The 26100-nt window shown below is 48.9% G+C and overlaps 1 protein-coding gene and 1 long non-coding RNA gene across 4 annotated transcripts in view; one reads left to right on the forward strand and one right to left on the reverse strand.

Moving 5' to 3' along the window:
- Window positions 1-26100, reverse strand: part of PLA2G4E (phospholipase A2 group IVE) — an 80694-nt gene that overhangs the window by 25960 nt on the left and 28634 nt on the right. Inside the window, exons 1-4 of one of the 2 annotated variants that reach the window (XM_070797337.1) lie at window positions 17117-17227; window positions 9431-9503; window positions 3238-3374; window positions 1136-1267 (exon numbers count right to left, since the gene is read on the reverse strand). In XM_070797337.1, coding sequence (XP_070653438.1) covers window positions 1136-1267; window positions 3238-3374; window positions 9431-9503; window positions 17117-17215 — 441 coding nt within the window. In that variant the 5' untranslated portion in view covers window positions 17216-17227. Of the gene's footprint in view, window positions 1-1135; window positions 1268-3237; window positions 3375-9430; window positions 9504-17116; window positions 17228-26100 lie in introns of those variants that run through there. The other variant, XM_019968589.2, reaches the window with a different exon arrangement.
- On the forward strand, window positions 1253-13355 carry LOC139185233 (uncharacterized). 2 transcript variants are annotated; one of them, XR_011568816.1, is made up of 5 exons: window positions 1253-1352; window positions 4810-4867; window positions 5519-5630; window positions 8873-8966; window positions 9368-13355. It is a non-coding gene; the product is annotated as an uncharacterized lncRNA (long non-coding RNA). The 2 variants fall into 2 exon arrangements; XR_011568815.1 differs by having other exon boundaries at window positions 1258-1360.

Below are 26100 nucleotides of genomic sequence, written 5' to 3' on the forward strand. Positions count from 1 at the left end.
AGCCCCAGCAGGTAAATTCCTTTGCCCCAGAACATGTGCTGTTCATCTTCTCCCTCCAGCTTCCATCGTTCTCCTGCTTTCCCAACAAGCTCACTGTTTGGAGCAAAGGAGAGCTGAGATGCTGCCCCCGGCAAGCCCAACTCTGAAGGCTAGGGGCCCATGCTTTCATTTTCTGCTTTGCATCTCTTGCTGTGTAACTTCAGGAAGTCATGACCTCGTGGGTCCTTAATTTCCTCCATGGAGCATGAGCCAGGTGAGCACAGGGATGCTCGTCCCCTGAGATGTCCAGGTGCCTGGAACAGTGCCTTCCCTGTGTGTGTGTTTGTGTGTGTGTTTGTGTGTGTGTTAGTCACTTAGTCATGTCCGACTATTTGTGACCCCATGGACTGCAGCCCACCAGGCTCCCCTCTCCCATAGGGCACTCAAATGCTTGTTGGGTGAATCAACAACATCCTGGGCCTTTCGGCAGATTTGCCCTCCTTTGCCTTGTCTGTCCTCTGTCCCCTGGGGCCATCCCAGCAGCAGGACTCTGAGTGAAGAAAGGGAACCAACATTTACTCCATCTCCATTTAGTACTCTGAACTGGGCTTGTTCTTTTAGTTGCTCAGTCATGTCTGACCCTTTGCGATACAACCCCATGGACTGTAGCCTACCAGACTCTTCTGTCCACAGGATTTTTCAGGCAAGAACACTGGAGTGGGTTGCCATTTCCTTCTCCATTGCATGAAAGTGAAAAGTGAAAGTGAAGTCGCTCAGTCGTGTCCTACTCTAGCGACCCCATGGACTGTGGCCCACCAGGCTCCACCATCCATGGGATTTTCCAGGCAAGAGTACTGGAGTGGCTTGCCATTGCCTTCTCCGGAACAGTGCTAGGTGCCTTAATTATGTATTCCCGTTTAAGCTCACAGTGACCCTGTATGGTAGATATTATTATCACAAGAGACAAGGAAATAGAACTCAGAGGAATTAAATCTATAGGTTGCACAGCTAGCAAGCCAAAACGCTGGGATTTGCACAGCAGCACTATCTTCTCTCCACTTGGCTACAGAGAGAGGATCCCATAAAACAGCATCTTAGGAATAACCAGCTTCCCCTCCCGAGGCAGGAGGCTGAGGGCGGGGGCACCCACACTCACCTCTGTGTTGAGCGGGAACTTCACGTGGGTTTTCTTTCGGAAGCAGAGCTTGGTGAGGTCATAGAGAACTGTCAAGAGATGGTCATCAGGTGTCACCGTGTCTTCATCACAGACGCTCAGCTCTAGAACATTCTAGGGGAGAAGGGGTGGGGTGTGAGTCTGGTCACTGAGGCTGCATCCACCCATTCCCAGGATGAGGGGCCTGACCTCAGTCCTAGTGAGTAGGTGGGTCTTAGGGATGGGGGTGAGCACAGCTCAGGTGTGAGGGACATTTGTGGGGACATGAATAAAGGGAAAAGTGAAAGTGTTAGTTGTGTCTGACTCTGCTACCCCATGGACTGTAGCCCACCAGGTTCTTCTATCCATGTGATTTCCCAGGCAAGAATACTGGAGTAGGTTTCCACTCCCTTCTCTAGGGGATTTTCCCGACCCAGTGACCGAACCCAGGTCTCCCACATTGCAAACAGATTCTTTACTGTCTGAGCCACCAAGGAAGCCCTGGATTAAGGGAGAAAAGTGTCTATTCCCTCCTTTGCAACTCTCTGAGGCCTTCCTGCCCTTCTTCTCTGGTTCTCCTACTGGGGAATTTTGCTCTTTTATAAGCTTGGCCAGGGCCTGTGAAGTGTGAGGGATTTCATTTCACGTAGGGGAAGGATGGAAGGACACAGCAAACAAGACATTTGCCAAGATATAGCATGTATCCAGTGCTGGGACCCAGGAGCTGAAGACAGTTCCTTTGGTACAGAAAACACAATTCAGGGACACCATTACATTTCATACTCCAGGTAGAGAGGTGTGGCAAAGATTACAGAGGCTTTGATTGGGTTGGGGTGAAGTGTTGGAGCTCTATCTTTTGGCTCATCAGCCCCTAAGTGATGTCTCGTGGGTGGTCCCAAAGCAGAAGGTCAAGGGTGGAGCAGCTACCCTGTCATCTGGCCGAACTCTGAGATGACTTAGGTGACTAAGATTAGCCTCTGGATTAGCCTCTGAGGCCTCTTGTTCCAAGGATCCTGGGAGATGTAGGTTGGGTCTGGATTTGCCTCTTTTGTCCCTATCTAGTGGACCTGAGATGGTTCTGGGGCTTCCTAGTGAGTGGGATCTGCTGACTTTGTAATTGCTAGATACCAGGAGTGGGACTTCACTAGTGGTCTGGTGGTTAAGACTTGGCGTTCCCAATGCAGGGGGCATGAGTTCAATTTGTGGTGAGGGAGCTAAGATGCTACATGCCACACGGTGTGGCCAAAAAAGAAACCAGGTGTGTCCTAGAACCAACCCAGCAGCCCCAGAGATCTACAGAAAAAAGAAACACACATTCTGGTTTCAAGATGGCATAGCTCATACTGAAACTCCCCCTTTCTCAACAAAAATCTTATATATGATAGAAAAGACATTTTTAAAACAATAAATATAAAACTCTACTTGAAAACAAACGGATATGTCATGAACTAAAAAAGGAGATGCATTCCTAAAATATGAAAGTGGTAAGCTGGATGGAGCTGTCAAGCCTCAGATGCCTCAGGACTGGCTCTGATGCCTTCATGATGAGGGTAAATTTATCTGAAGGGGACCCTGGGGCAGCTGTCAAAACTCAGGATGTTCAGGACAGGATTCTCCCACAGGAGATATGAACTCCATGTAGTCACATATATCTGAAGAAGGCCTATGCCATGAATCAGCAACTCAACAAATGAAAGAGCACACACCCAAGGAATTAGAAGTAAATTAGCCATCCAAAAAGGATTTACAACAGTGAAAAATTTGGCATTAGACTGGCCTCGGACCTATTGAGAAGATTGGCTCTTCTCTCTGTATCCTTCTGCTTGGTGTATGTTCTGGAAACACACTCAATTTGGGGGCAGGAGACAGTTCTAGGGACAATTTAGGGAAAGGACAATGATGGTAGAAGGATAACTATGCCCAGAGGGACAAATACGAGACAGGCAGAAGAAAGGAGTGGGTGAGTGGGGAGACATGGGACAAGAAGTGGGTAGAAAGAAAGACAAATAGGCATGAGAAGGCCACGTGAACAAAGAGAAGGACAAGCAGGCCAGGAGGGAGCGGACCTGCAGGCAGGGCAGGCAGGTGCTGTCCCCGTGTCTCACCTTCACTTGGCTCTGGATCTGGAAGCTGAAGGTCTCATTCCATTCTGGGTTTCGGCAGTTGGAGATGGTCCTAGTCCTCAGCCTCTTTTCACTGGCAGTGGGCAGCCAGAGGCTCACGAAGCAGTCTGTCAGGCTCACTGTCCGAGGAAGACAAGGGTGAGGGGGTGAGGAGCCAATCCAGGTCTGAAGAGGAGAGAGTGTGGAGGCAGAAGCCAGAGTGAAGCCTCGTCTCAGCTTCAGGTCCCCTCTTGACTCACGGCCCTGACTCTCCAGAGACCTTTGTCCCAGAACCCTGAGAAGGTCATGGACTGCAGGCTGGAGGTTTCAGAGGGGACGCAGGACCCCCTGCCTGTTCTGAAGACTGGAGATGGCCTCTGGCTCTGCTCAGAAGCACCCTGGCTCTTGTTGGTTTGGGACAAGGTATGGCTGTGACTCTGCACTTTTTTTGGCTTCCGTGGTGCCTTAAACAGTAAAAAATCTGCTTGTAATGCAGGAGACCTGGGTTCAGTCTCTGGGTCAGGAGGATCCCCTGGAGAAAGAAATAGCTACACACTCCAGTATTTTACCTAGAGAATCCTATGGACAGAGGAGCCTGGTGGGCTATAGTTGATGGGGTCACAAAGAGTCAGACATGACTGAGCAAATAACATACACACACACATGGCTGGGCAGTTTTCTCTCTGCCAGGGGACAATCTGAAGGACTAGCCACTCAGAGATCAAGTTTATCTCTTGCTTTAGCCCAGAGCACCAGGGAAGCCAAAGTAAGGCTCAGCTCTGGGCTACGGAGAAGCAAGGATTAGAAGGGACACCGTTAGGGAGGAGGGAGTCAGGCCCAAGGCCCAGTGGGGACAGCCTGGAGCAGAACAGGCTATTCAGCAGGATCTGGGACAGGAAATGCAAACCATGTGACCGAACATCTCAGATGCACCCATCTGGGCTTTGTATCTATACTGGTCTCCCCACATGGACCGTGTGGCCCAAGAAACCCTCATATCTAAGACCACATACTTTATTTTTCATTCAAAAGAACAACATGAATGTGATGATGCTGTGTGTGCTCGAAGGACAAAGCTGTGACCCCAACACGTTCTCCTAAAGTTAAAGAAGGCCTCCTGGGTTTTCTTTTTGGAGCAGTGGCAGGCACAGGGATAGGAATAGGGTGAAAACCCAATGTCCTGACACCATTCCACCTGGGAGGAGGGAGGAAGAGGTGCCCCGATGGCCCTTGTCACTCTTCTGGCAATCTGCTGGGTGTAATTCCCAGGACACCCACAAGATACATAGAGAAGGGGAAAAGTCAATACAGTTTCCAGTGTTAGAGAAGCTTCTTCTAGATGATAAAGCAGCGAAGGGATGGGAGTTCTGTACTGATAGGACTGATCCGAACTAGTTCCTAATTATAATTAATAATGTCCTCTGAGAATGGAACCAGAGGTGACCCCTCCCCGCAGACTGACTTAGTCCTATATTGTTACTACACTGAGAACTTCATCAGACTTAATAACCATGGCTTGCATCATGAGCATCCCTGGTTTCTGATTTCATCCCCTCTGTCTGGTTAATCTTTCAGGCTAGTCTTTCACCATTCAATGAACTGGAATTCATGGCCTTCCACCCATCAAACAGAGGTGAGATAACACTGTCTTTAAATGTCATAATCATCATTAATCCAAACACAACAGAATCAAAAGAAAATGATGACATCATCCTACCATTCCTTCCATGCCCAGCTTGTTCCTTCTCACTATGAACTCAGGCTCTCACATTGAGTTGATTTAACTCCTTGGTACTCTCCAGCCTGTCCACTTCTCCCTACTTGCATGGCCACTGCCTTGGTGCATGCCATCTTCATCTCTGCCATCTCTTCATCACTACCCCACTGGGAACCCTGTCTTCTGTCCTGCCCCACCCTCATCTTTTCTCTCTAGAGAAACCAAAGGGCTCTTTTCCTATCGGTCACTCCCCAGTTAAAGATCCTTCAGTGGCTCCCTGCCCACTCAGGCTGAGTCCCACCCACTCCGCATGGCTACCCCTCCCACTTTGCCAGCCTCACATCATTCCTTCTCCCTATCATCCCAGCCCTGCCCTGTCCCCAAACACACACACACACACACAGGCATTCACACATGCATGCACACATACACTGTTGCATGCGTGTGCTCACACTCACTCCAAACTCCAGCCAAACCCAGTGCCCTGTAGGTCTCAGAAGGCCATGTCACCTTGCCATGAACACCCTCCTCTTCCTCTTTCACACTACCCTTCTTCCACCCTTTCAGGTTGCAGAAGGGACCTCCCTCCAGAAGCCTTGCCTAAGCCCCTAAGTCTGGGCCAGGAGCCCCTCGTAGCCCGACGCCTCCCGCTCTTCTCCTGATGGAGCACTGCTGACAGGTTGGTGCATGTGTCTCTACCACCCCCTGTGCCCTGGGAAGCCCAGGAGACCCAGTATTGGCACCGCTGGATATTTGTGACTAAATGAATGGTAGAAAACCCCAGCTTCCTGCTGTTGGGATATATCAGCACCCCAGAAATTCTGGGCTGAGTCACCATAGATATAGATAGGTAAGTTGGTGTGTCTAATGGCTCTGTTCAGAGGGAGACTCCCTGGGGACCTGCTCAGTCCTCCTGGGCCCTCCTTTGGCTTTTCCTGGGCTCCAAGTCCCCTCCTCTTGGCCTGCCTCCTGTGCAGGGGGAGCCTGAAGGCAGGGACCCCACAACCCTACACCCACTTGCTTAGCACGATTTCACAGACCCTGGAAAGGCCCCTTTTCCTCTAAGATTCCTTTTCTATCATCAGTCAATGCCTAAAATTGTCCCATTAAATCCACTGGGCTTTTCCTGGTGGCTCAGATGGTAAAAAAAAATCTGCCTGCAATGCAGGAAACCTGGCTTTGATCCCTGGGTTGGGAAAATGCCCTGGAGAAGGAAATGGCAACCCACTCTAGTACTCTTGCCTAGAGAATCCCTTGGACAGAGGAGCCTGGTAGCTTATAGTCCATGGGGTTGCAGAGTTGGATTCGACTGAATGACTAACATACACAAATCCACTGAAGTCTCAGAATTTTTGACCTAAGGCTTAAATCTCCAGTTAAGATTAAAAACAAAACAAAACTCCTGGAAGAGCCAGCATTGGTCTACACACCTACACATCAAGCATAAATTTTTTTTCCAGTTCTTTTGCAGAGATCCATTCTGCCTGTCCCCCTAAGGTTGGGAAGGAGAGTGCAGCCCAAGAGAGGATAATCCTGGGGAGGGATGATGGTGGAGGGAGGCCGCCAAGCTCAGATGACAAGCTGCAGCATCATGAGCTGACTCTAAGGTAGTGACTGTTGTTGCGTTGGCAATTAAGAGTGCTTAAGAAAGGATGATCCAATTCTAAGAACTTTGGGGAATTTCCTAAGCACAGATTGGTTCTCATCCTTGTTCCTCATGAAGTGAAAAAGGGCTTGGTCATAGGAATGACATATCTCTTTTTCCAGAATGTGGGTGGCCAAGATGACTTAACCATCTCTACTGATATCAAGAACATTATCTTCCTTAGAGACACCCACCTCACAGCTCTTGGGATGCTGGTTTGAATTTTAATTTATTGTCCCAAGGGGAATAAAAACTCTGGACAGCTGCAAGATTTCCAGGCAAGTTCTCTCGCAGCCCTGACCTAGCTCCTTGATGAGGGAGCCACCCCCGAATCTCATCCCTTTGGGGCTCCTGGAAATCTTAGAAACTCAGGCACCTCTTACAGGACTGAACCAGAGGGGAGATCATTTTTGATCTAAGCCAGGAGGAACGATTTAGGGCGAAGGTGACCCAGGACCTGCAAGATGTCAAGATAGTCTCCACCCAGGCGAGGCAGAAATGAGCCCAGCCCGTGACAACTGTGGAACCAGATACAACGTGACCTGGGCTGATACCCCAGACACCGTGACTGCCCCCAGCTCTGTTCCTCAGGGAAATGAGGAAAACACAGACATGTTCCAAAGGGGACCAGGTACCCTTGAAGGGCAGCTTGTGTGCCAGAGGCACATGTGGGGGAGAGAGAGAGGAGGTGGGCCAGACCTTAGCCCGTTTCTCCGGCTGCCTGCTCCTCACCTCACCTCCACCTCTGGGGCCCGCAGGTGACGGTGTAGCAGGAAGTGCCCTGGATGGTGGGAGGGTCTGAGAGCACAAGTGCAGGCCTGCCTGAGAGTGTGAGGCCCGCATGACACGCAGGGCGGGGACAGAGCCACCTCTAGAGGAGCCAAGGCGGGCGAGGCCACTGCAGGCATGTGAAAGCTGTGACCTGTCCCCGATGGGAGTGGGGTGAGGTGTCTGACAACCAACTCTGGTGTGGAAATGAAGGCAAAAGAGGCAACCAGGCTCCGGATCCAGGGGACACTTCCAGGCTCCTCACATCAATTACTGTTGGCCTGGGAGGCCCTGAGAAGCCCAAGAAGTCCCTGGCCCCCTGGCCGACCTGGGAACAGAGCCATGCTGGCTGCAACTGATGGCATGGGCTCTGGACACTCACCGTCCCGTGGATGGGGTCTGAATCCTACCTGGTCCCTTTGTTCTCTCCTGGGATGTAGGGCCCTCCCTTCCCCACCTCCACACTCATCCTTGCGCTGCGGTGTTACGGAGATAGCTTTGCAGTAGGCTGTCAGCCTCTTCCCCAGGGCTCCTGCTCCATCCGCACAGAAGCCCTCGAGGTCGTGCAGTCCCTGCCTCAAGGACTAGGGTGCCACCTCGATTCCCATCCATCCTCTGAATAGCCCGGGCTCCTTCTCCTGGCTTGTCCTTCCTACCCCTCAGCAGGCCAGACCTGGGATCAAACACTGATTCTGCTTGAGGCATTTAATCCTCATGTGCAAATGGGTCCCACAGCACTGCCCTCAGGTTGAGGAGGATGTGTGGTGTCTGCCTCGGGCAGGCCCCCAGCAGGTGCTGGGGGTGGAATGCAGGAGGAGTCCTCCCCCAGATTGGGCTCCCAGACCTCTGGATGCTCACATCTTGTCCCCTCAGACCTCAGGCTCTCAAAGCAGCCTTCCTTAGCTACTCCCAGTTTTCAGTGTCCTTTAAATCCTGTGGTGACAAGATCAGAATGTCATCCTCTATTAAAGAAAGTGAGAGTGTTAGTTGCTCAGTCATGTTCCACTTTTGCAACCCCATGGACTGGTAGCCTGCCAGGCTCCTCTGTCTGTGGAATTCTCCAGTCAAGAACACTGGAATGGGTAGCCATTCCCTTCTCAAGGTCTTCCTGACCCAGGGATCAAACCTAGGTCTTTTGCACTGCAGGCAGATTCTTTACCATCTGAGCCACCAGGGAAGCCCGCCATTGCCTATTACCACTCCATGATTGCTTTGCATGTAGACGCCTCCCCTTGCGTCAGGCTCTCCCAGCATAGTTGAGTCCCAGGCCAGCATAGTTGAGTCCCAGGGTGAGGGCAATATAAAGGAGCTTTGGGGAACCTGGAGCCCTTGGGCCATTCCTGTGTGGTTGCCAGTAAGTGGGAACCCCCTCAGTCATGGGCCCTGACACAGAGCTTTGTCCTCCTTGAGGACCAGGCTTCCTCCCTGGATGGTGGGGAGGTGAGAGCAGCATAGGGAGGGGCTTTTGTTCTACCCACCCAGATATCTTCATTTCTTCCTGAAACCAGAGACTTCCCTGGGCCCCTGTGGCCTGGGAATGCAGCAGAGGCTGGGATGAAAGGGAAATTAAAGCAGCAAGAAGACCCTGAACAAAGAGCCCTGGTGAGTCAACCATATCCATGGGCTGAATGCAGAACTGGGGCCCTGGCATGCACTGTAGGGCCCGTCTGGGATCCAGGTCCTGAGAAGAGCACTGGAGCTGACTGGCTTCATGGTCCCCAAGGGCCTCCCCTTCCATTTCAACAGCCCCTAAACTCATGCCCAGGGTTGGGGAAGCTGACTCCTGGAAGGGATCCCAGGGAGAGGAGAGCAGGGAGGAGAGAGTGAGGTGGACAGCCGGGTGAGGACTGCAGGGGCTGCTTGTACCAAGGTTGCAGCTACAGGGAGGGGCCTGGAAAATGATACAAACCTCAAAGTCTGAAATACAACTTGAATACAGAACACACACAGACACACATATGCACACAGACACACAGAGCGACCCCTGACCATTTCCCCTCTAGGCCTGTCTCCATCCTGGCCCCAGAAGTGGAGAGGAGGGAGGGAAGAAGGAGGGGGAGACTCACCCACGTCGGCCTGTCGGACGTTCTTCATGCGGATGACCCTCACTGTCAGCAGGTGGCATGGAGACAGCCCCTCCTGTGGGTGGAGAGGACACTGGACTCACTCTTCATGCAGTGGTGGCAGGTGACCTTGGCGGAGATAGCAGCTCAACCTGGACAGGCTCCCACTGCCCAGACTCCAGTGACCTCTCCCCTGGGACCATCTGCGGTCTGGAGAATGCTTCTGGTCCCCAGGGGGTCCAAGGCTGTGCAGGTGAGGGGCTTTGTCCTCTATCCTCTCTGAGCCAACACACCCCAGAGGAAGGACAGTTTCGTGCCTCTTCTGTCCATGTCTTTCCTATTTGGATCTTGGAGTTGGAAGCCCTTTTCCTGAGCATTTTACCCAGGCTTAGAGGAGTCTTTTTTTTTTTTTAATTTGAGGATAATTACAATTTTGAGATGATTTTTGCCATATATCAACATGAACCACATCTAGGTATACATAGGTCCCCTCCCTCTTAAACCTCCTTCCCCATCCCATCCCTCTGGGTTGTCACGAAGTACTGTCTTTGGGTTCCCTGTGTCATACAGCAAATTCCTACCGGCTATCTATTTTTATATACAATAATGTATATATTTCAATGCTACTCTCTCAAATCATCCCGCTCTCTCCTTCCCTCACTGTGTCCAAAAGTCTGTCCTTTATGTCTGCGTTACATGAGTCTTTTTACTGTCCACTTCCAGCCCATGCCCAAGGCAGACACCATCAGACTCCTCCAACCCACCCAATGATGTTTATAGAGGCCTCTGAACTGGAACCCTTTACACTCTGAGTCATCCACTCCATGTTACAAGAGTCACCTTCTACCCTTTTGAGCAAATTCAATTCTTCTCTATTTAAAGTAGTATTAGGGTTTAGAGGAAACCATGAGAGTGTGAGGAAAAAGAGTCCCCAAAATGCCAATACTCAGAGAAGATCACTATGTATAAATACTTTTATTTTCAACTCAGACTGTCCACAGATAGTTCATCTGTCTTGGCTATTGTCAGATAATATTTGTAATATAATCTACTGAACATTTACTCTAATAGGGGAAGGGTGGGCACAGCAGGAGACCTTGATCTTGGCCTGTGAGAGGACCCACTCAGTTGGCCTTGCAGGGGTCCTGGGGCAGAGAGTGCAGTGCAGGCTGATCATGGCCTTATCCCTAGGGCCCTCCAGCCTCAGGCCGGTGGGTGATCTGGGGACCAGGGACAGACAGAGGGCTGTGTCCCACAGAGCTCCAGAGCCCTCACCACAGCTTGTCCATTGGTTGGGCTCAGTCCTTGAAGCAGCAGCGAACCTCTCCCTGATCCCCACCTCCAAACCCTAATGGTGGTAGCTCTCTCCATGGGTCACAGTCCAGGGGACCTGCCCTCATTTGGGTGTACTGAGGAGCCAGAGGCCCAACTGGGTCTTGGGTGCCTGGCTCCCTGAGTGATGTCACTTGGACAGTGTCTGAGGACCTGGCCCTGAGGGTGCTACCAGCTGAGATCTGCCTCCTCAGTTGAGCCTCAGCACTGTGGGAGGACCTAGACTGGATGCTGGACAAATGCTCCCGAGCAGGGTAACTGGCCTGCATAGGGAGCTTCCACCTCTTAGCAGAGCCCAGACCTCAGAGGGGAAGAGATGAGCCTTGAGACCTTGCCCTTTCTTGTCAGAATGGAGGATAATATTTGTTTTTAACACCAAAAACATTTTGTACTGAGGTATAGCCAATAGGATAATATTTGGTTTGGTGGAGATTTACAGGAACACTGTGACCTGACCATGACCTGACCTCAAGAACAAAGGCATGTATATACAGTGGAATATTACTAGGCCATAAAAAAGAATGAAACTGTGCCGTTGGCAGAGATGTGGATGGACCTAGAAACTGTCACACAGAGTGAAGTTAAGTCAGAAAGAAAAAACAAATATATATTTATGCATGTATATAGAATCTAGAAAAATGGTACAGATATTTGCAAAGAAGAAGTAGAGACACAATGTAGAGAACAAATGTATGGACACCAAGGAGAGCAGAGCGGGTGGGATGAATTTGGAAATTGGGGTTGACGTATATACCCTGCTGCTGCTAAGTCGCTTCAGTCGTGTCCGACTCTGTGCCACCCCGTGGACGGCAGCCTACCAGGCTCCCCCATCCCTGGGATTCTCCAGGCAAGAACACTGGAGTGGGTTGCCATTTCCTCCTCCAATGCATGAAAGTGGAAAGTGAAAGTGAAGTCGCTCAGTCGTGTCTGACTCTTAGCGACCCCATGGACTGCAGCCTACCAGGCTCCTGCGTCCATGGGATTTTCCAGGCAAGAGTACTGGAGTGGGGAGCCATTGCCTTCTCCGATATATACCCTACTATGTTTAAAATAGATAACTAATGAGAACCCATTGTATAGCACAGGGAACTCTACTCAGTGTTCTGTGGTGACCTAAATGAGAAGGAAATCCAAAAAAGAGGGGATATATACGAATAGCTGATTCACTTTTCTGCACAGCAGAAACTAACACAACATTGAAACACAAGTAAACCCCAATTTTAAAAAAAGGGTCTGACACTAAAAAGTTTGCAACAACTAACCACTCTCCTTCCTCGTCTTTCCTAGAAAAGGGCTTTGCTGAAAGCTTTAGGGAGTTCAGGAGTTTTTAAGGCATGACCCATCTCCTTGCATGGCCCTGCAACGAACCTTTCTCTGTTCCAAACTCCAGCATTTTGGTTTTGTTTGGCCTCACATCAGGTGCACATTAGTGCATCAGGATACAGATTTGCATTTGGTAACTTTACTATTTTCCAGACCCTTCTCTTATAGTTTCTAATTTCATAAAACCTTTATAATAAAAGTATTGCTCATTTTAAAAATTAAATAATTGACATATAACACTGCATGAGTTTGAGGTATACAACATAATGATTTGATGATATATTTAGTATTGTCATATGGTTACCATAAGAAGTTTAGTTATCCATCACCGCATGTAATTAAAAATTTTTTCTTGTCATGAGAATTGTTATTTTGATGTCTGTCCTTCCAGGCTCTACTGGGGCTTAATTTGTTTTTTTGTTTCTTTTTATTTTTTAATTGAAGGATAATTGCTTTACAGAATTGTGTTGGTTTCTGCCAAACATCAACATGAATCAGCCACAGACATACATATGTCCCTGCCCTCTCTTTCTCTCTCTCTCTCTCTCTTTTTTTGATGTGGACCATTTTTAAAGACTTTTATTGAATTTGTTACAATATTGTTTCTGTTTTATGTTTTGGATTTTTGACCACGAGGCATGGGGGATTTTAGCTCCCTGACCAAGGATCGAACCTGCACCCCTTGCACTGGAAGGCAAAAACCTTAACCACTGGACCACCAGGGAATTTCCTAGGGCTTAATTCTAACCAAGAACAATAGGACAATGGCTGGGAAGGCTGTTGCTTGGTCCCTGAGATCCATATATAAGTCATCTTTAGGGCCTTTTCCTCCTCTTTCCCCAACAGCTGCCTCAAAGTTGGAACAAAGCCATACTGACTGTCACATACAGGTCTGAGGATTCTTTTTGTGAGATTAACTCTGAAACACTGAATATTTTCATAGTCAATCACTTGCTCTAATGGGATTGCCTTTTGAGCCTTTTCACTTGGACCAAAGGCTGTACATAGCACTTCTCTTCTGGTTCTGGAAATACAGCTGTGCCTTTGGGCAGACCCCTCCAGGCACATGGGTCCTTATGTGGGCAGAGCACGTGTTCTGATCTGATCTGGGGAGGAGGCAGGAGTCATCTTTCATCCAGGAGAGTGGCTCTGGCAAAGCCTGTTCCCCTGACCCACTTCCTCAGAGGGCAGCTAGAGGACTCCAAGTGGGGAGCCAGCCAAGGCCTTGGCCCAGGCAGGGATCATTCCCCACGTCTCTGAACCCAGGGGTCCGGTCCTCTCAGCCACCACAGCCCTTTTCCTGCCTCCAGGAGGGGCTGTCCTTGGCCCTGCCCAGCTCCCTTGTGTCTTCCCTGGGAGGGAATGAGCACCCACAGCTTCCTGTAGGACCTCACTTGGGGTCTCCCTGCCTTCCAGGAAAAGCTCTTTGCTTTCATCTAACTCTGTACCTTCCGACGAAGTTGACCATTTCTTCTACTCTAACTCAGCAACACTAATCCTTACAGCACCCCAAAAGCAGTTATTATTAGCCTCGCTTTACAGATGGAGACTCTGAGCCTAAGTCCTTTGACCTCAGGCACTCAGCTTGAATCAAAGGAAATTGAGTCTGCATCCAGTTCTGATTTTTGTGGGTATATGATGTAGACCACTGCTGTTTTATATTTTGGCTTTTTGGCTATGAGGCATGTGGGATCTGAGCTTCCCAACCAGAGACTGAACCCATGCCCCGTGCATTGGAAGGTGAAGTCTTAACCACTGGACCACCAGGGAAGTCCCCAAGCTATAATTCTTAACCCTGTGTTCATAACTACAATTATATTGTCACCTTAAACTTGAAAGTGACCCTCGACAAACATGAAGACAGATGCTGCTTGCCCCAATCTTCTCTGAAAGTCTATTTTCCTGGCAGATTTTTTGTTTCACCTTGAATTATCCCAAAGCCCCCAAATAACCCACACACTCCAGCAGCCCTTCTACTTTCAGTACTCTTCTGACACATTCCATCATCTCTCCCCTTATCAAACAACCAGAGCATGTCAGGACTGTAAGAGCTTTTAAGAGAAGTTCCCACTTTCTAGCAGCCACAGAGGGCTGCTTTGTGGTTTGGAGCCTCAGCTTACACCTTTAGCCCAGGAATTTTCAGGAGACACCCAGTTGCGAAGTACTCCGCAAAGCACTCATCCATCTGCCAGCAGGGAGACAGAGCCTCGAGGGTGTGAGAGAGAGCCCAGAGGGGCCGTGCTGGGAGGAAGGCAGCAGGAACACGGGACTCAGGTCTTGGGGCCAGATGATTCCAGGAATTAAGTCTATGAAAAATGACCTTCTGGGATTAAAGTGAATGTATGTATTTTGCTCCTGATATAATTAGCTCAATTGGAGTGATGCTGCTGCTGCTGCTAAGTCACTTCAGTCGTGTCCGACTCTGTGCGACCCCATAGATGGCAGCCCCCCAGGCTCCCCCGTCCCTGGGATTCTCCAGGCAAGAGTACTGGAGTGGGGTGCCATTGCCTTCTTGGAGTGATGCTAGGCATATGCAAAACTGCATGGTCTCAGAGCTAATGAACACAATAGAAAGATGTAATAGATCAAAGGATAGTGTTTATGACTATGGGAACTAGAAACTGGTGGGTTTATGGAACCCAAGTGTATGGGGTGGCTTATGGGATCTGGGTAAGAACTTCAGGGGCTTGGACAAGCTCGTCCCTCTGACAGGATTGCTAGCTGGGTATCAGAGTGAAAGTTTACCAGCAGATATGGCCAGGCACCAGCTAGTCTGCAGCCCTGGATCAGGGGTGGGTGGTAATCCTCCGGTTCATGAGGGCTCTGGAGGGTCCAGGGACAAGGACCAGAGAGCACTCAGGAGGTTGGAGCTCAAGGCAGGGACTATTTGGCAACCAGTGGAGAAGTGTATTTAGATACTTTAACAACCAGGACCGCTGTGTAGGGACAGGGGGCTGGATGGCAGGTTTCTGGGAAGCCATGGCTCAGGCTGTAGGCACACCTGGCTCCAGCCTCCTCCTGGCCTTGGTCCTTGGGGTTGGTTTCGCCAGGACTCTTTTTCCCCTTAAACCTCCTTAGAACAGGGGCATCTTGCCAGCTCATGTGGAAAAAAGCTTGACTCTCAGGATTGATTATTTTGCAATCCAATATTACCCCTTTCCAGCCCCTTACTTTATAGACAGGGCTTTGGTGGGGAGGTTGGGAACACAATTCATTACCCTCCTCTCATATGCCAGGCTCTGCTCTACCTGCGGGCACTGTATCTGTTTTCAACTAGGCCCCCTGCCCCAACGAGACTCTGGGGAAGGCACTACTATTCCTCTTTGCAGAGAAGAAGACCAAGGTTAAAGAGCTCGCATCTCAAACAGGGTCACACAGCCCAGAAGGGGCGGGGCTGCAGATGTAGATGTACTTGGCTGCAGGGCATTGCCCATTCCATCCACTTGGAGGCTGGCCCTCACCAGGAATTAACCAACTCAGTTAATAGCTTGCTCTGGGTCATGCACTAGAGTAGTCAACAGCAGAGGCAGGAGTTAAACCCTCAGCTCCCGTTTGGAGGCTATCCTAACACCCCAGAAAACTAGCCGTCACCACACATTAGAAGACTATTTAGTTACAGGTGGGTTCCCAGGGTCTGGCTCCTGGTGCAGGTGGGAGTTGGGAGGAGGGTATGACAACCATATTTCAGAAGTAGTAAGGGTCAAGGCTACCCTAACCAAACCAGCCCATGAGGTCTGGGTGCTGATGAGGGAAGACAGCTCCCTGGAAGCCTGTGGGAACTCCCCTCTGCAGGGCTTCTCAGGGCAGGGCCGGCTGGTGATGCCACCTCCTTGCTGGAGAGCAGGGGGTATCCATCAATTTCCTGTGATACTTATGTCAGAGCTCAGGACAGCCTGGCAGTAGCTTCCAAGAGACAAGGACCCTCCCTAAAAGGAGAGCATGCAGATGAGGACTCTATGGGCCCCTAGAATGCTTCCCTGCTAGTCTGAGCAGCTCCCCAGACCATGTTCCTTTTTATCACTCAGACTAGGTGAGGGGTTTGGGCAAGAAGTCCCAGCTCTGAGTTATGGACCCCCCAGGACCTGAGAGGGAAGAGTGCAGCTCTCAGTTGCTTCATTCCTCACTTTAAGGTAAGCTCTGTCCTTTCTGTGGAGGTTTCTCCTCACTCAAGCTCCTGGAGGCTCAATGAGACAAGGGAGACAGGAGCACATGTGGACCAGAAGCTCTTTCAGCACCCCGGGGGCTGTATAGAAACAGCCCAGAAGGTGACATCTATCCTGGACCGGTCAGCGGGGCATCAGGCACCACACAGCCTGGAACTTCCCTCTTGGGATCCTTGGAGACTGAGCAGGGTCTCCACCTCCCACTCCAAGACAAAACACTTCCGGAGCATCATTCATCTCATTCCATGATCTAGTGTGGGCCGGGGAAGGTCAACAGGAAAACGTCACTGCTGACAGTGCTTCCATGGCATGCCGGCAGCAAACTGGAAGACTGAGATGAGGTGGGAAAGCCCAGACAGAACTGGTCCAGAGCCCTGGAGGTTTGACCCATGAACCTGGGGTCTCCCTGGGAGCTGTTATATGGACCCAGGGGTCTCGACCACAAAACTAGGAGGGGCGCTTCACGGCCAGTGGGGACAGGTCGGCAGTAGCACTGGTCTTCACCTGACACCACACCACACAGTCTCACAGCAGGCAGTTCGGCAGGTCCACAGGGTGAAAGCCTGCTTGCTGCTAGGAGTGGCCAAATGTGACCCATCCCCGGCAGTGCTAAGCACTTCCTGGGTGCTGCTGGCCCCAGGATGGCCCTGAGCCACTCCCATGCATCTTGTCAAGCTTGCGGGTGTCTGAAGCTGGGCCATCCACCCAGAGGCCTGGTACCAACTGGGCCAGACTGTGTCTCCCAGTGCCAAGCAGGGGCTGCCCTAGCCAAGGCACTCCATGTCTCTGGAGTCTGCCGTGACCCCAGCCCTCCCTGAGCAGGTCTCCTGCCCTCGGCTCCTGTCCCACCCACCCAGCCCTGTTCCCTCACCTCCAATGCACAGGTGGCTGCAGGCCTGTCCCCGTCCTCTTGGCATGAGTCTGGCGGGTAGTGGGAGACCCAGACGGGCATCTGCTTCTGAAGCATCATGTGGCTCTGTAGCTGGCTGGTGAGATGGGGAACTTATACTCTGACTCAGAGCTCCACCCTCCAGAGGATTCTCGGCAGTGGCTGGATTGCTCTGGGAGGGGCTCAAGTGGGTAGCCAGGTAGAGTCCTGGACACAGGCCTCTTCATATCAAGGGACCCTCAGGACTTCAGATCCGGAAAATGCAGGGACGGGTAGGGTCAGCAGTCTGCTGCCCCCAGGAGAACAATCAGGCTGTCCACTGGACCAGGGAGTGGCAGGAAGAGGCTGACGGACCCTCCTGACTCTAGGATTAACCCAGCCGTGATTGGGGGATGCCCTGTCTCTGCAACTTGTCAGGGTCCTGGCTCAGAATTGCCCCTGTGGGGGATGTGTCCTCCCTCCGAACTCTACTTAGTCCCGTGGCTCAACACTCCACAAGCTGTGGGCAGGGACCTCAGGAGAGGCAGGGACCGTGACCAGGACTCCAAAGTTAGAGGATGAGGAAAAGAAAGTAACTGCTCGAATCCTTGGTGAGTCAAGGGCAAGTGCTCCCTGCCCTAGTTCACGGAAGGCCAACGGAGGGTGGGCCCAGCCCCTGTCTGGGCTCAGGGCAGCTTCGAGGATGCTCCCAACCCACCCCCACCCCACTCCGCTGATTCTTATCTCTGTCCTGGTGGTTGGCTTACTTGGGGGACCTGTGAGGTGGCTTCGCTTGCTCAGCTACCCAGCTGGGTGCACTGGGAGTTTCCTGCCTGAGCTATCGCCTGGGGCCCCACAACCGGCTTTTCTGGCTCATGGATTAAAGTGATTGTATGAAACTCAGGGTGAATCTGAATGCAGGGCTGACTCGAATGCAGAGATGGAAACTGGTTGGTGGTATCTGTGGAGCCTCCTCCTGTGCAGGAGGAGGACGTCCCCACCCTGCTCCTCTCTGCCTGCCAGACCCTCCAGAGGGGGGATGGGGCTTTAGCTTGGACCCCTCCCAGCTTGCATCCTTCTTTGTTCTTGCCATCCCCCTCTGCCAAGAACACAAACTCAGCATCCACACCCCTTGGTGAACTCTTGTTTTTAGTCGTTAAGTCATGTCCAACTCTTTTGTGACCCTATGGACCGTTCCCTATCAGGTTCCTCTGCCCAAGGGATTCTCCAGGCAAGAATACTGGAGTGGGTTGCCATGCCCTTTTCCAGGGATATCTTCCCTACCCAGAGATCGAACCTGCAGCTCCTGCATTGGCAGGTGGATCCTTTACCACCGAGCCATCAGACAAGTCCTTGGTGGATTCTACTATATTGAATTTAGTTCACAACACTTATTGAGCACCTACTGCATACACGCTACTAAGAGAGGAAATCCCAGGCTTGAAGCTGCTGACAGTCCAGCCAGGGAGCCCAGTGCTTTCAACCCCTCAGAAGCTCAGAGCACTGAGTCTGCTATGCTAACAGCGGGTATCCTAGAAGGAGCAGTATAAGCCCTTTCCATTTGTAAACATCTGTGGTTTACAGAGCTAATAAACTGTGGTTTAGAGAACACAGAAGTTGGAAAATGAGTGTCAGCTGGAAAGGGAAGGACTGGGTATGAGACAGCTTCATGGAGGAGGTGGCACCTGTTGAGTCTTGGAGGATGGACAGGGTTGCAAAAGCTAATGATAGGCGAGAAAGGCATGCTGGGAGGAGGAATAGCATGAGTAGGAGTAGGGAGGCCAGAAAGCAGGGTATGCTCAAGAATGTAAGTGGTCTGGTATCAGAGTAGTGAGCTGTGTGGGAGGAGGTATAGGGGGTGAGTGGGATATGGAGGGTGGGGGGAGTTGGGCAGGGACAAGGGAGGCTCTGTGACGGAACAATCTGGAAAGATACATTAGGGTCCCAGAGCCGTGACCTTTAAAATCTGTGCTTTAAATTTGGACTTATCCTCTAGGCAATGGGGAGCCATCAATGGTTTTTGAGCAGGAGAGTGACACGATCAGAGCTGAACTTTGGGAAAGCAATGCTGATTGATATTGTGGACTAGCCAGCCCACAGCACTGCAGTGTCATGAACTTGATAAGATGAGGGTTGTGAGGGAAGGGCGACCTTCCTCTTGAGGAGCCAGCCCATGTGCTGCCCATTCCCTCCACCCCCTCCTTCACCATCAAACAGGCCCAGGGCAAGCCCCAGACTCCTAAGCACTCCTCAATGTCCAGAACTTGAAGGAGCCTAGCCATAACCTCCCTTGCCCTCCCCCTACTCCATCCAGCCTAGGCAGTATATGCAAAATCTGGCTCTCCAATCCTTGTATTTCTTCATTTGTCCATTAACTCCTCAAGACCAGGGCCTCACTTAGGTTGAATGAGATAAAATTGAATAGTAGGCAAACAGGAGGGAGGGGGGAAGTTTCTTCCTCTGCACTCTCTACACAGTTTCTGACCCAGGTGGACCTGTTATAACAGCAAACAGAGCAGACCCACCCTTCAGCCTGTGCTGTCCGGCTCTGTGCTGATGGGGTGTGGTCGGGAAGGAAACAGAGAAGGATCTGTGATCTACTAAGGGGACAAGAGAGGGCTCAGTTAAGCAGTAAATCGACCATGTGGACTCTCCGTAGAGCAGGAGGGGACAGAGGACTGGATGGGAATGGTGGGAGTGGGCTGGAAAGGCACAGTGCCAGGCACAAGGCAACGTCCATTCTACCGGTGAAGGGTGCCTAACTGCCTTCCCCAATCCAGGCTGTCTCTGAATATAAAATTTAAGCTATGGCAGTGTTCTTGGTACACCACCGATGCTCCAGATCAATGCCCCTGTGCCCAGAGTTACTTCTTGTGGAAAGTCTGAAGCCATCTCTGCACAAAGTGGAGGGGACTCAGTTTCTTTCTACCCACTGCCCTTTCTTCCCTGATGAGCAGAGAGCCTGAGATCTCCTCAGAGCCCCCCAAGCTGCTCCTCTGAACCCCTACCTCTGTCTATATCTGGGGTTCTTGTTAATTGACTCTCATTGATTGGGGTAACCAGGATCTGTTTTCACCAGCAGCCTCTTAGCTTCAGGTAACCCAGCATTGAAAAGTACATTCCTCTTCAGTGGCTCAACTAACCTCTCTCTCAGGAGAACAGGCAAGGATGAATTCTTCACCTACCCTCTTTCAAGATACCTGGAAGCCTGTCCCTTCCTTCCCACCCCATCTGCAGCATCTGATTCTCAGCCTCCAGGCTCTCATGAGTTCCTCCCCCACACAGCTGGCTGACCAGTGACCTTTATAACCACCCCCCTTCAACCTGTCATTTTAACAGGTTACTGCTTAACTCATCTAATGCTCTTGCATTCTTGTCAAAAATTCTGGATTCCAGCACTTTCCATAAGCCACATAGAGCCCAGAAACAACCCTATGTATGTATGAAATTTCATTATATGATGGAGGAAGTATTTTAAATCAGTGAGAAAGGGACGGAGTATTCATTATTAGAAAAGTTAGCTGACCATTTGGAATAAAATAAAGTTAGTTATAAACTTTATAACCACACAAAAATAATTCCAGACAGATTAAATAGGCACACATTAAAACAACACTATAGAAGATTTAAAATAAAATATTAATATTAGAGAATGAGGAAGATGAAGAGGATTTTTCTAAGCAAGGTATGAAAACTAGAAACCAATAGGGAAATGTGGTCAAATTTAAATAAAGAGAGATGTAAAACTGGGGTAAAGCAAAAGATGCCATAAGCACAGTTCTACCTCCAAAATGAATCCCAAATTTCTTCCTCTTAGGAAATATCTGTGGGTAACAAACTCACTTCTAAAAACTAGTAGTCAAGAGGAGAGTCTCACCCTGCCTGGCACTAAAACAAACTAGGAAGTCACACGAACACAAGCAGCATGTTGCTGGTGTCAGAACAGAACCAGTGAAACGAAATAGAGGAGTCAGAGGTAGACCCTGATGTTTAAGGGAGCTTAATGAAGGAGAATTGGCACCATGAGTCAGTAGAAAAAGAACAGTTTAAGAGATGACATGGTCATGAATGGCTAAGTGTGTAATATAAAATAAAACAGCATCCCCACCCACCCCCATATAAAAAGATGGGCTGTGAATGGGTATGTTCTTAAAACATGAGAAATGGAAAACTATGAAGTTACAGAAGACAACATAGGAGAATCTATCTGTGGTCCTAGGATGAAGATTTCTTAAACATCATTTCGAATCCACGAACCACATTTCTAAATTGGATTACATAAGAAGTAAGGGTTTCCTCTCAACTAAGGACACAGAGAAATAGTTAATAGACAGCTGATGGAATAACAGAAGATATTTTCAATGCAGTTGCAAATCACTAAAGGATTCGTGTCTAGTATATACAAAGAATTCTCATATACTCCACAAGAAAAATGGCCATGCCAACACAAAAAGGGAGTCAGAAACGTTCCTGATGGTCCAGTAACTAAGACTCCATGCTCCCAGTGCATGGGGCTAGGTCGAATCCCTGGTCAAGGAACTAGATCCCACATGCCCAACTAGGCCCCAGCACAGCCAACTAAATAAATAAATATATTTTTAAAAAGTGAACCAGATTTGAACCTGCAATTTATAGGAGGGGAAAACCCAGAAAACTAACAAGCATTTGAGGAGAAGTTCAAAATCACTGGTAACCAGAGAAATTAAAACAACAATGAAATTTCACTGTAGCAATTATTCAACACTGAGAACACTGAATAAAGATTGCCTTTCTTTGGAGAGAGAGGATGGGAAAGGATTTGTGGGCTCAGGGATGTAACAATCAAAAATACAAACTTGGGGGACTTCCCTGGTGGCTCAGTGGCTAAGACCCTGTGCTCCCAATGCAGGGGGCCTGGGTTCAATCCCTGGTGGAGGAACTATATCCCAGCTAAGACTTGGTATAGCCAAGTAAATAAACATTTTTTAAAAAAGACAAACTCGGGGCTCACAGCCACCAGAGGTGATAGCAGGCCATGTCCTCAGCCCCTGCACTCAGCTAAAACTTTTTTCCCTCCAGCTTTTCCCCAGAGTCACTATCACTGCTCTAGCCTGACTCATTATCTCCCTCATCTCAACTGCAGCTTCAGTCTAACTGGTCTTCCCGCTTGCACTTTTGCCTTGCTATAAGCCGTTCTCTACAGAACCTACCCAAAACATAAACTAGATTATTTGACAGCCCTGATTAGAACCCTCCCATAGCTTCTGGTGGCTTTTACTTCCTGCCATGGCTCCTCACCTTCTGCTCCTTCTTTTGAACACAGTTTAGCTTGTGAAGTGGAGTTGTTGCTTTCTTTCACACTACATAGGGAGCCACGTGTGACCATGTCATCTATTACTGTGTTCTTTTTCTATTGATGTGTGGTTCCAATTTTATTACATATATTGTTGTTGTTGTTCAGTCACTAAATCGTGTCTGTCTCTTTGCAACCCCATCTACTGTGTCAGGCCAGGCTCTTCTTTCCTTCACTATCTCCTAGAGTTTGCTCAGATTCATGTCCATTGAGTCAATTATGTTATTCAACCATCTCATCCTCTGTCATCCCCTTTTGCCTTCAATCTTTCCCAGCATCAGAGTTTTTCCAATGAGTCAGCTCTTTGCATCAGGTGGTCAAAGTGTTGGAGCTTTAGCTTCAGTACCAGTCTTTCCAATGAATATTCAAGGTTGATGTCCTTCAGGATTAACTGGTTCTGTCTTGCAGTCCAAGGGACTCTCAAGAGTCTTCTCCAGCACCACAATTTGAAAGCATCAGTTCTTCAGTGCTCAGCCTTCTTTGGGCTTCCCTGTGGCTCAGAGAGTAAAGAATCTGCCAGAAATGTAGGAGACCTGGGTTGGATGCCTGTGTCAGGAAGATCCCCTGGAGAAGGGAATGACTACCCACTCCAGTATTCTTGCCTGGAGAATTCCATGGACAGAGGAACCTGGTGGGCTATAGTCCTTGGGATGGCAAGGACTTCTTTGTGGTTCAACTCTTACATAAGTAGGTGACTACTGGAAAAATTATAGCTTTGACTATACAGACCTTTGTTGGCAAATTGATGTCTCTGCTTTTTAATATGCTGTCTAGATTTGTCATAACTTTCCTTCCAAGGAGCAACTGTCTTTTAATTTCACAGCTGTCATCACTGTCCACAGTGATTTTGGACCTCAAGAAAATAAAATCTGTCACTGCTTCCACTTTTTCCCCTTCTATTTGCCATGAAGTGATGAGACCAGATACCATGATCTTAGTTTTTATCATATATTAAGCTTCTTTAAATATCAGGGTCTGTCTCATGGCCCTCTATGCCCTGAACACGTTAAATTCTTTCCCACCTCAGGGACTTTGCACTTGCCATTCCCTTGCCTGAAATCCTTGACTTCCACACTGTGCATAGCTGGCTCTTTCTCCTCTCTCATGGCCCTGCTCAAATGTCATTTTCTCCAGGAGCCCTGCCCTATCCACCCTTCATAACTTGTGTGCCTTTCACTTATCTACTTGCTTCTGTGTTGCTCTGGCTATTAATTAAGTTAAATTAAATCAAATTCAATAAAGCATATCTTGATTATCTTGTTCATCTATTCTTTTTGCCTCATTCCACCAGACCATTAACCTTTTCAGGGGAGGAACATTGCTTATCTTGTTCATCAACTGGAAACACCTAATGCCCATCGGTTTCTTACTGGTGGCTAGTTATGTTATGTTAACTGCTGGACCATCACACAGGTGTCAACAGGAACAAAGTGGTTACCATCTATTGAATGCTTACAAAGTGACAGGGACTACTTTTCATATCTTGTATTACCTGAGATGTAGACACTATTATTATTTCATTTTAAAGACGAATTGAGATATGGAGAGGATAAGCCACTTGTTCAGAGCCACCATGGTATAAGACAGGTGTTAGTTGCTCAGTTGTGTCTGAGTCTTTGGACCCCATAGACTGTAGCCCAGCAGGCTCCTCTGTCCATGGAATTCACCAGGCAAGACTATTGGAGTGGGTAGCCATTCCCTTATCCAAGGGATCTTCCTGACAGAGGGATTGAACTCTGGTATCCCACAATGCAGGCAGATTCTTTTCAGCCTGAGTCACCAGTGATGAGGCTATGATGCAAATCAGTCTGTCCCAGAACTTCTGGCTTTAACCATCATACACTCAGCCTTTCAGGAGATGCTACTGGCCTTGAAAATTGAGATTCCCCCTTATGTTTGTAAAAGGCCTCTTGATGTTCCTGTGTTCATTGAGAAAGCTCAGTTTCCTAAAACAAACAGGTTACCAAACAGGGAAAGGGGGTGGAGAAGGGATAAATTAAGAGTTTGGGATTAGCAGATACAGACTATTGTATAAAAAACAGATAAACAACAAGGTCCTATTGTATAGCACAGGGCACTATATTCAATATACTATAATAGAACATGATGGAAAAGAATATGAAAAAGAATACATATATATATATATATCTATATATATATATATATATAACTGAATCACTGGGCTGTTCAGCAGAAGCTACCACAACATACAATGAGTAAGTAAATCTTGGGCAACATAAAGTAAAGCAAATATTATATCCTTCAAGTAACGGGAGGTAAAAAAATAATCAGCCATTGAAATTAATACATTAAGATATCTCAGAACTTCTGGCCAACAGATAAGACATGACTATTTCATGATGACAAGATATAAAATAAGGATAAATATGACAAGAAAATATCTTCATTCTAACATGGGTAGTAATTATGTTCCTAGTGTTGTCAACAGATCCTGCCCTTCTTTATTCTAATAAGAAGATGTTGAGGTCCAACTTAGTGCTATGCATTCTCAAAGCACCTGTATCCATAGCTCAACATTTGTCAACCTTGTGACATTCCTGCTACTAAAACTTGTGTCTCTGGTTTCAACCGGATGATAGGTTTTATCTTCCCGTTCCTGACTCTCTCTCACAGATAGTAATACGGACTGTCTAGAGCCTTCTGTACACTGAATTTGCTCTTTGTCAACTGTCACCTCTGTGAGGATGACACTGTCATTGTCTCAGACTTGACTGAACATTGTTCAATTAGTTCATGGTCTAGACACTGAAGTTTCATAGACTTGGATTTGAACCACTGGTTCTGTCACATGTTAGCTGCATAAACTTGGATAAATTTATTCCTCTACACCTGAGTTTCTCCACATGTAAAATGGGAAGCATAATAATTCCTACCTCTAGGGTGGCTGTGAAGACTAGATGAACCAAATCTTAGCACATGGCTTGCCCTTACTTAGCAATGGATTCAATACAAGTGCTGTGATCCACCGGACAACAACCTCAGACACTAATATGTCATCTGCCCAAGGAGCTCACAGCCTATGCTGGATGAGACAGGAAGGTCACACAAACGGTCTCAGGATGATTGGGTCACATATGAGGAAAGATATGCTGCTCGGGGATCAGAGCCACCCGGGACTGGGAAAGTCAGCAGAGGCTGCCTGGAACAGGAAAAACCTGTACTTTGAAAGAAAGAGAAGGATCCGGGAAAGAGCATTTTTTGGTCAGGTGAAACAGCATGAAGAAAGGAAGGAAGACTCAGAAAGGAAATTAAATAAGATCCCAGATGCCAAGTAGAAGAATCACGATGATTCTTTTGTTGGCAGTGGTGACTCATGAGCAGAGAATGTTTAAAAAAGAGAGAAAAGCCCACTCCTACAGGCAGAACAGGTGGCCATCAGCACTGTGTTTGGGTGAGCCAGAAGGCAGGCGTGCCTCCTTCATCAGCCCAAGGTGGCTGCTTGGGGCAAGCTGTGGCCTGTAAAAGGCCCCTGATAAATAAATGCCACTCCCTCTTCACCAGGCAGGAGTGGCGATGGGTCTCATCCTATCCAAATGCCCTGCAGGCTCCCAGTGCCCCCAGTTCCAGGCAGACTCTGTCTCAGCTTCTCAAGCTGTCACTCTGGGCCTGAAAAGACAGTGCCCAGGAAGGGTAA

This window comes from Bos indicus, chromosome 10 (genome assembly GCF_029378745.1).
Source record: "Bos indicus isolate NIAB-ARS_2022 breed Sahiwal x Tharparkar chromosome 10, NIAB-ARS_B.indTharparkar_mat_pri_1.0, whole genome shotgun sequence".
Lineage (NCBI taxonomy): Eukaryota > Metazoa > Chordata > Mammalia > Artiodactyla > Bovidae > Bos > Bos indicus.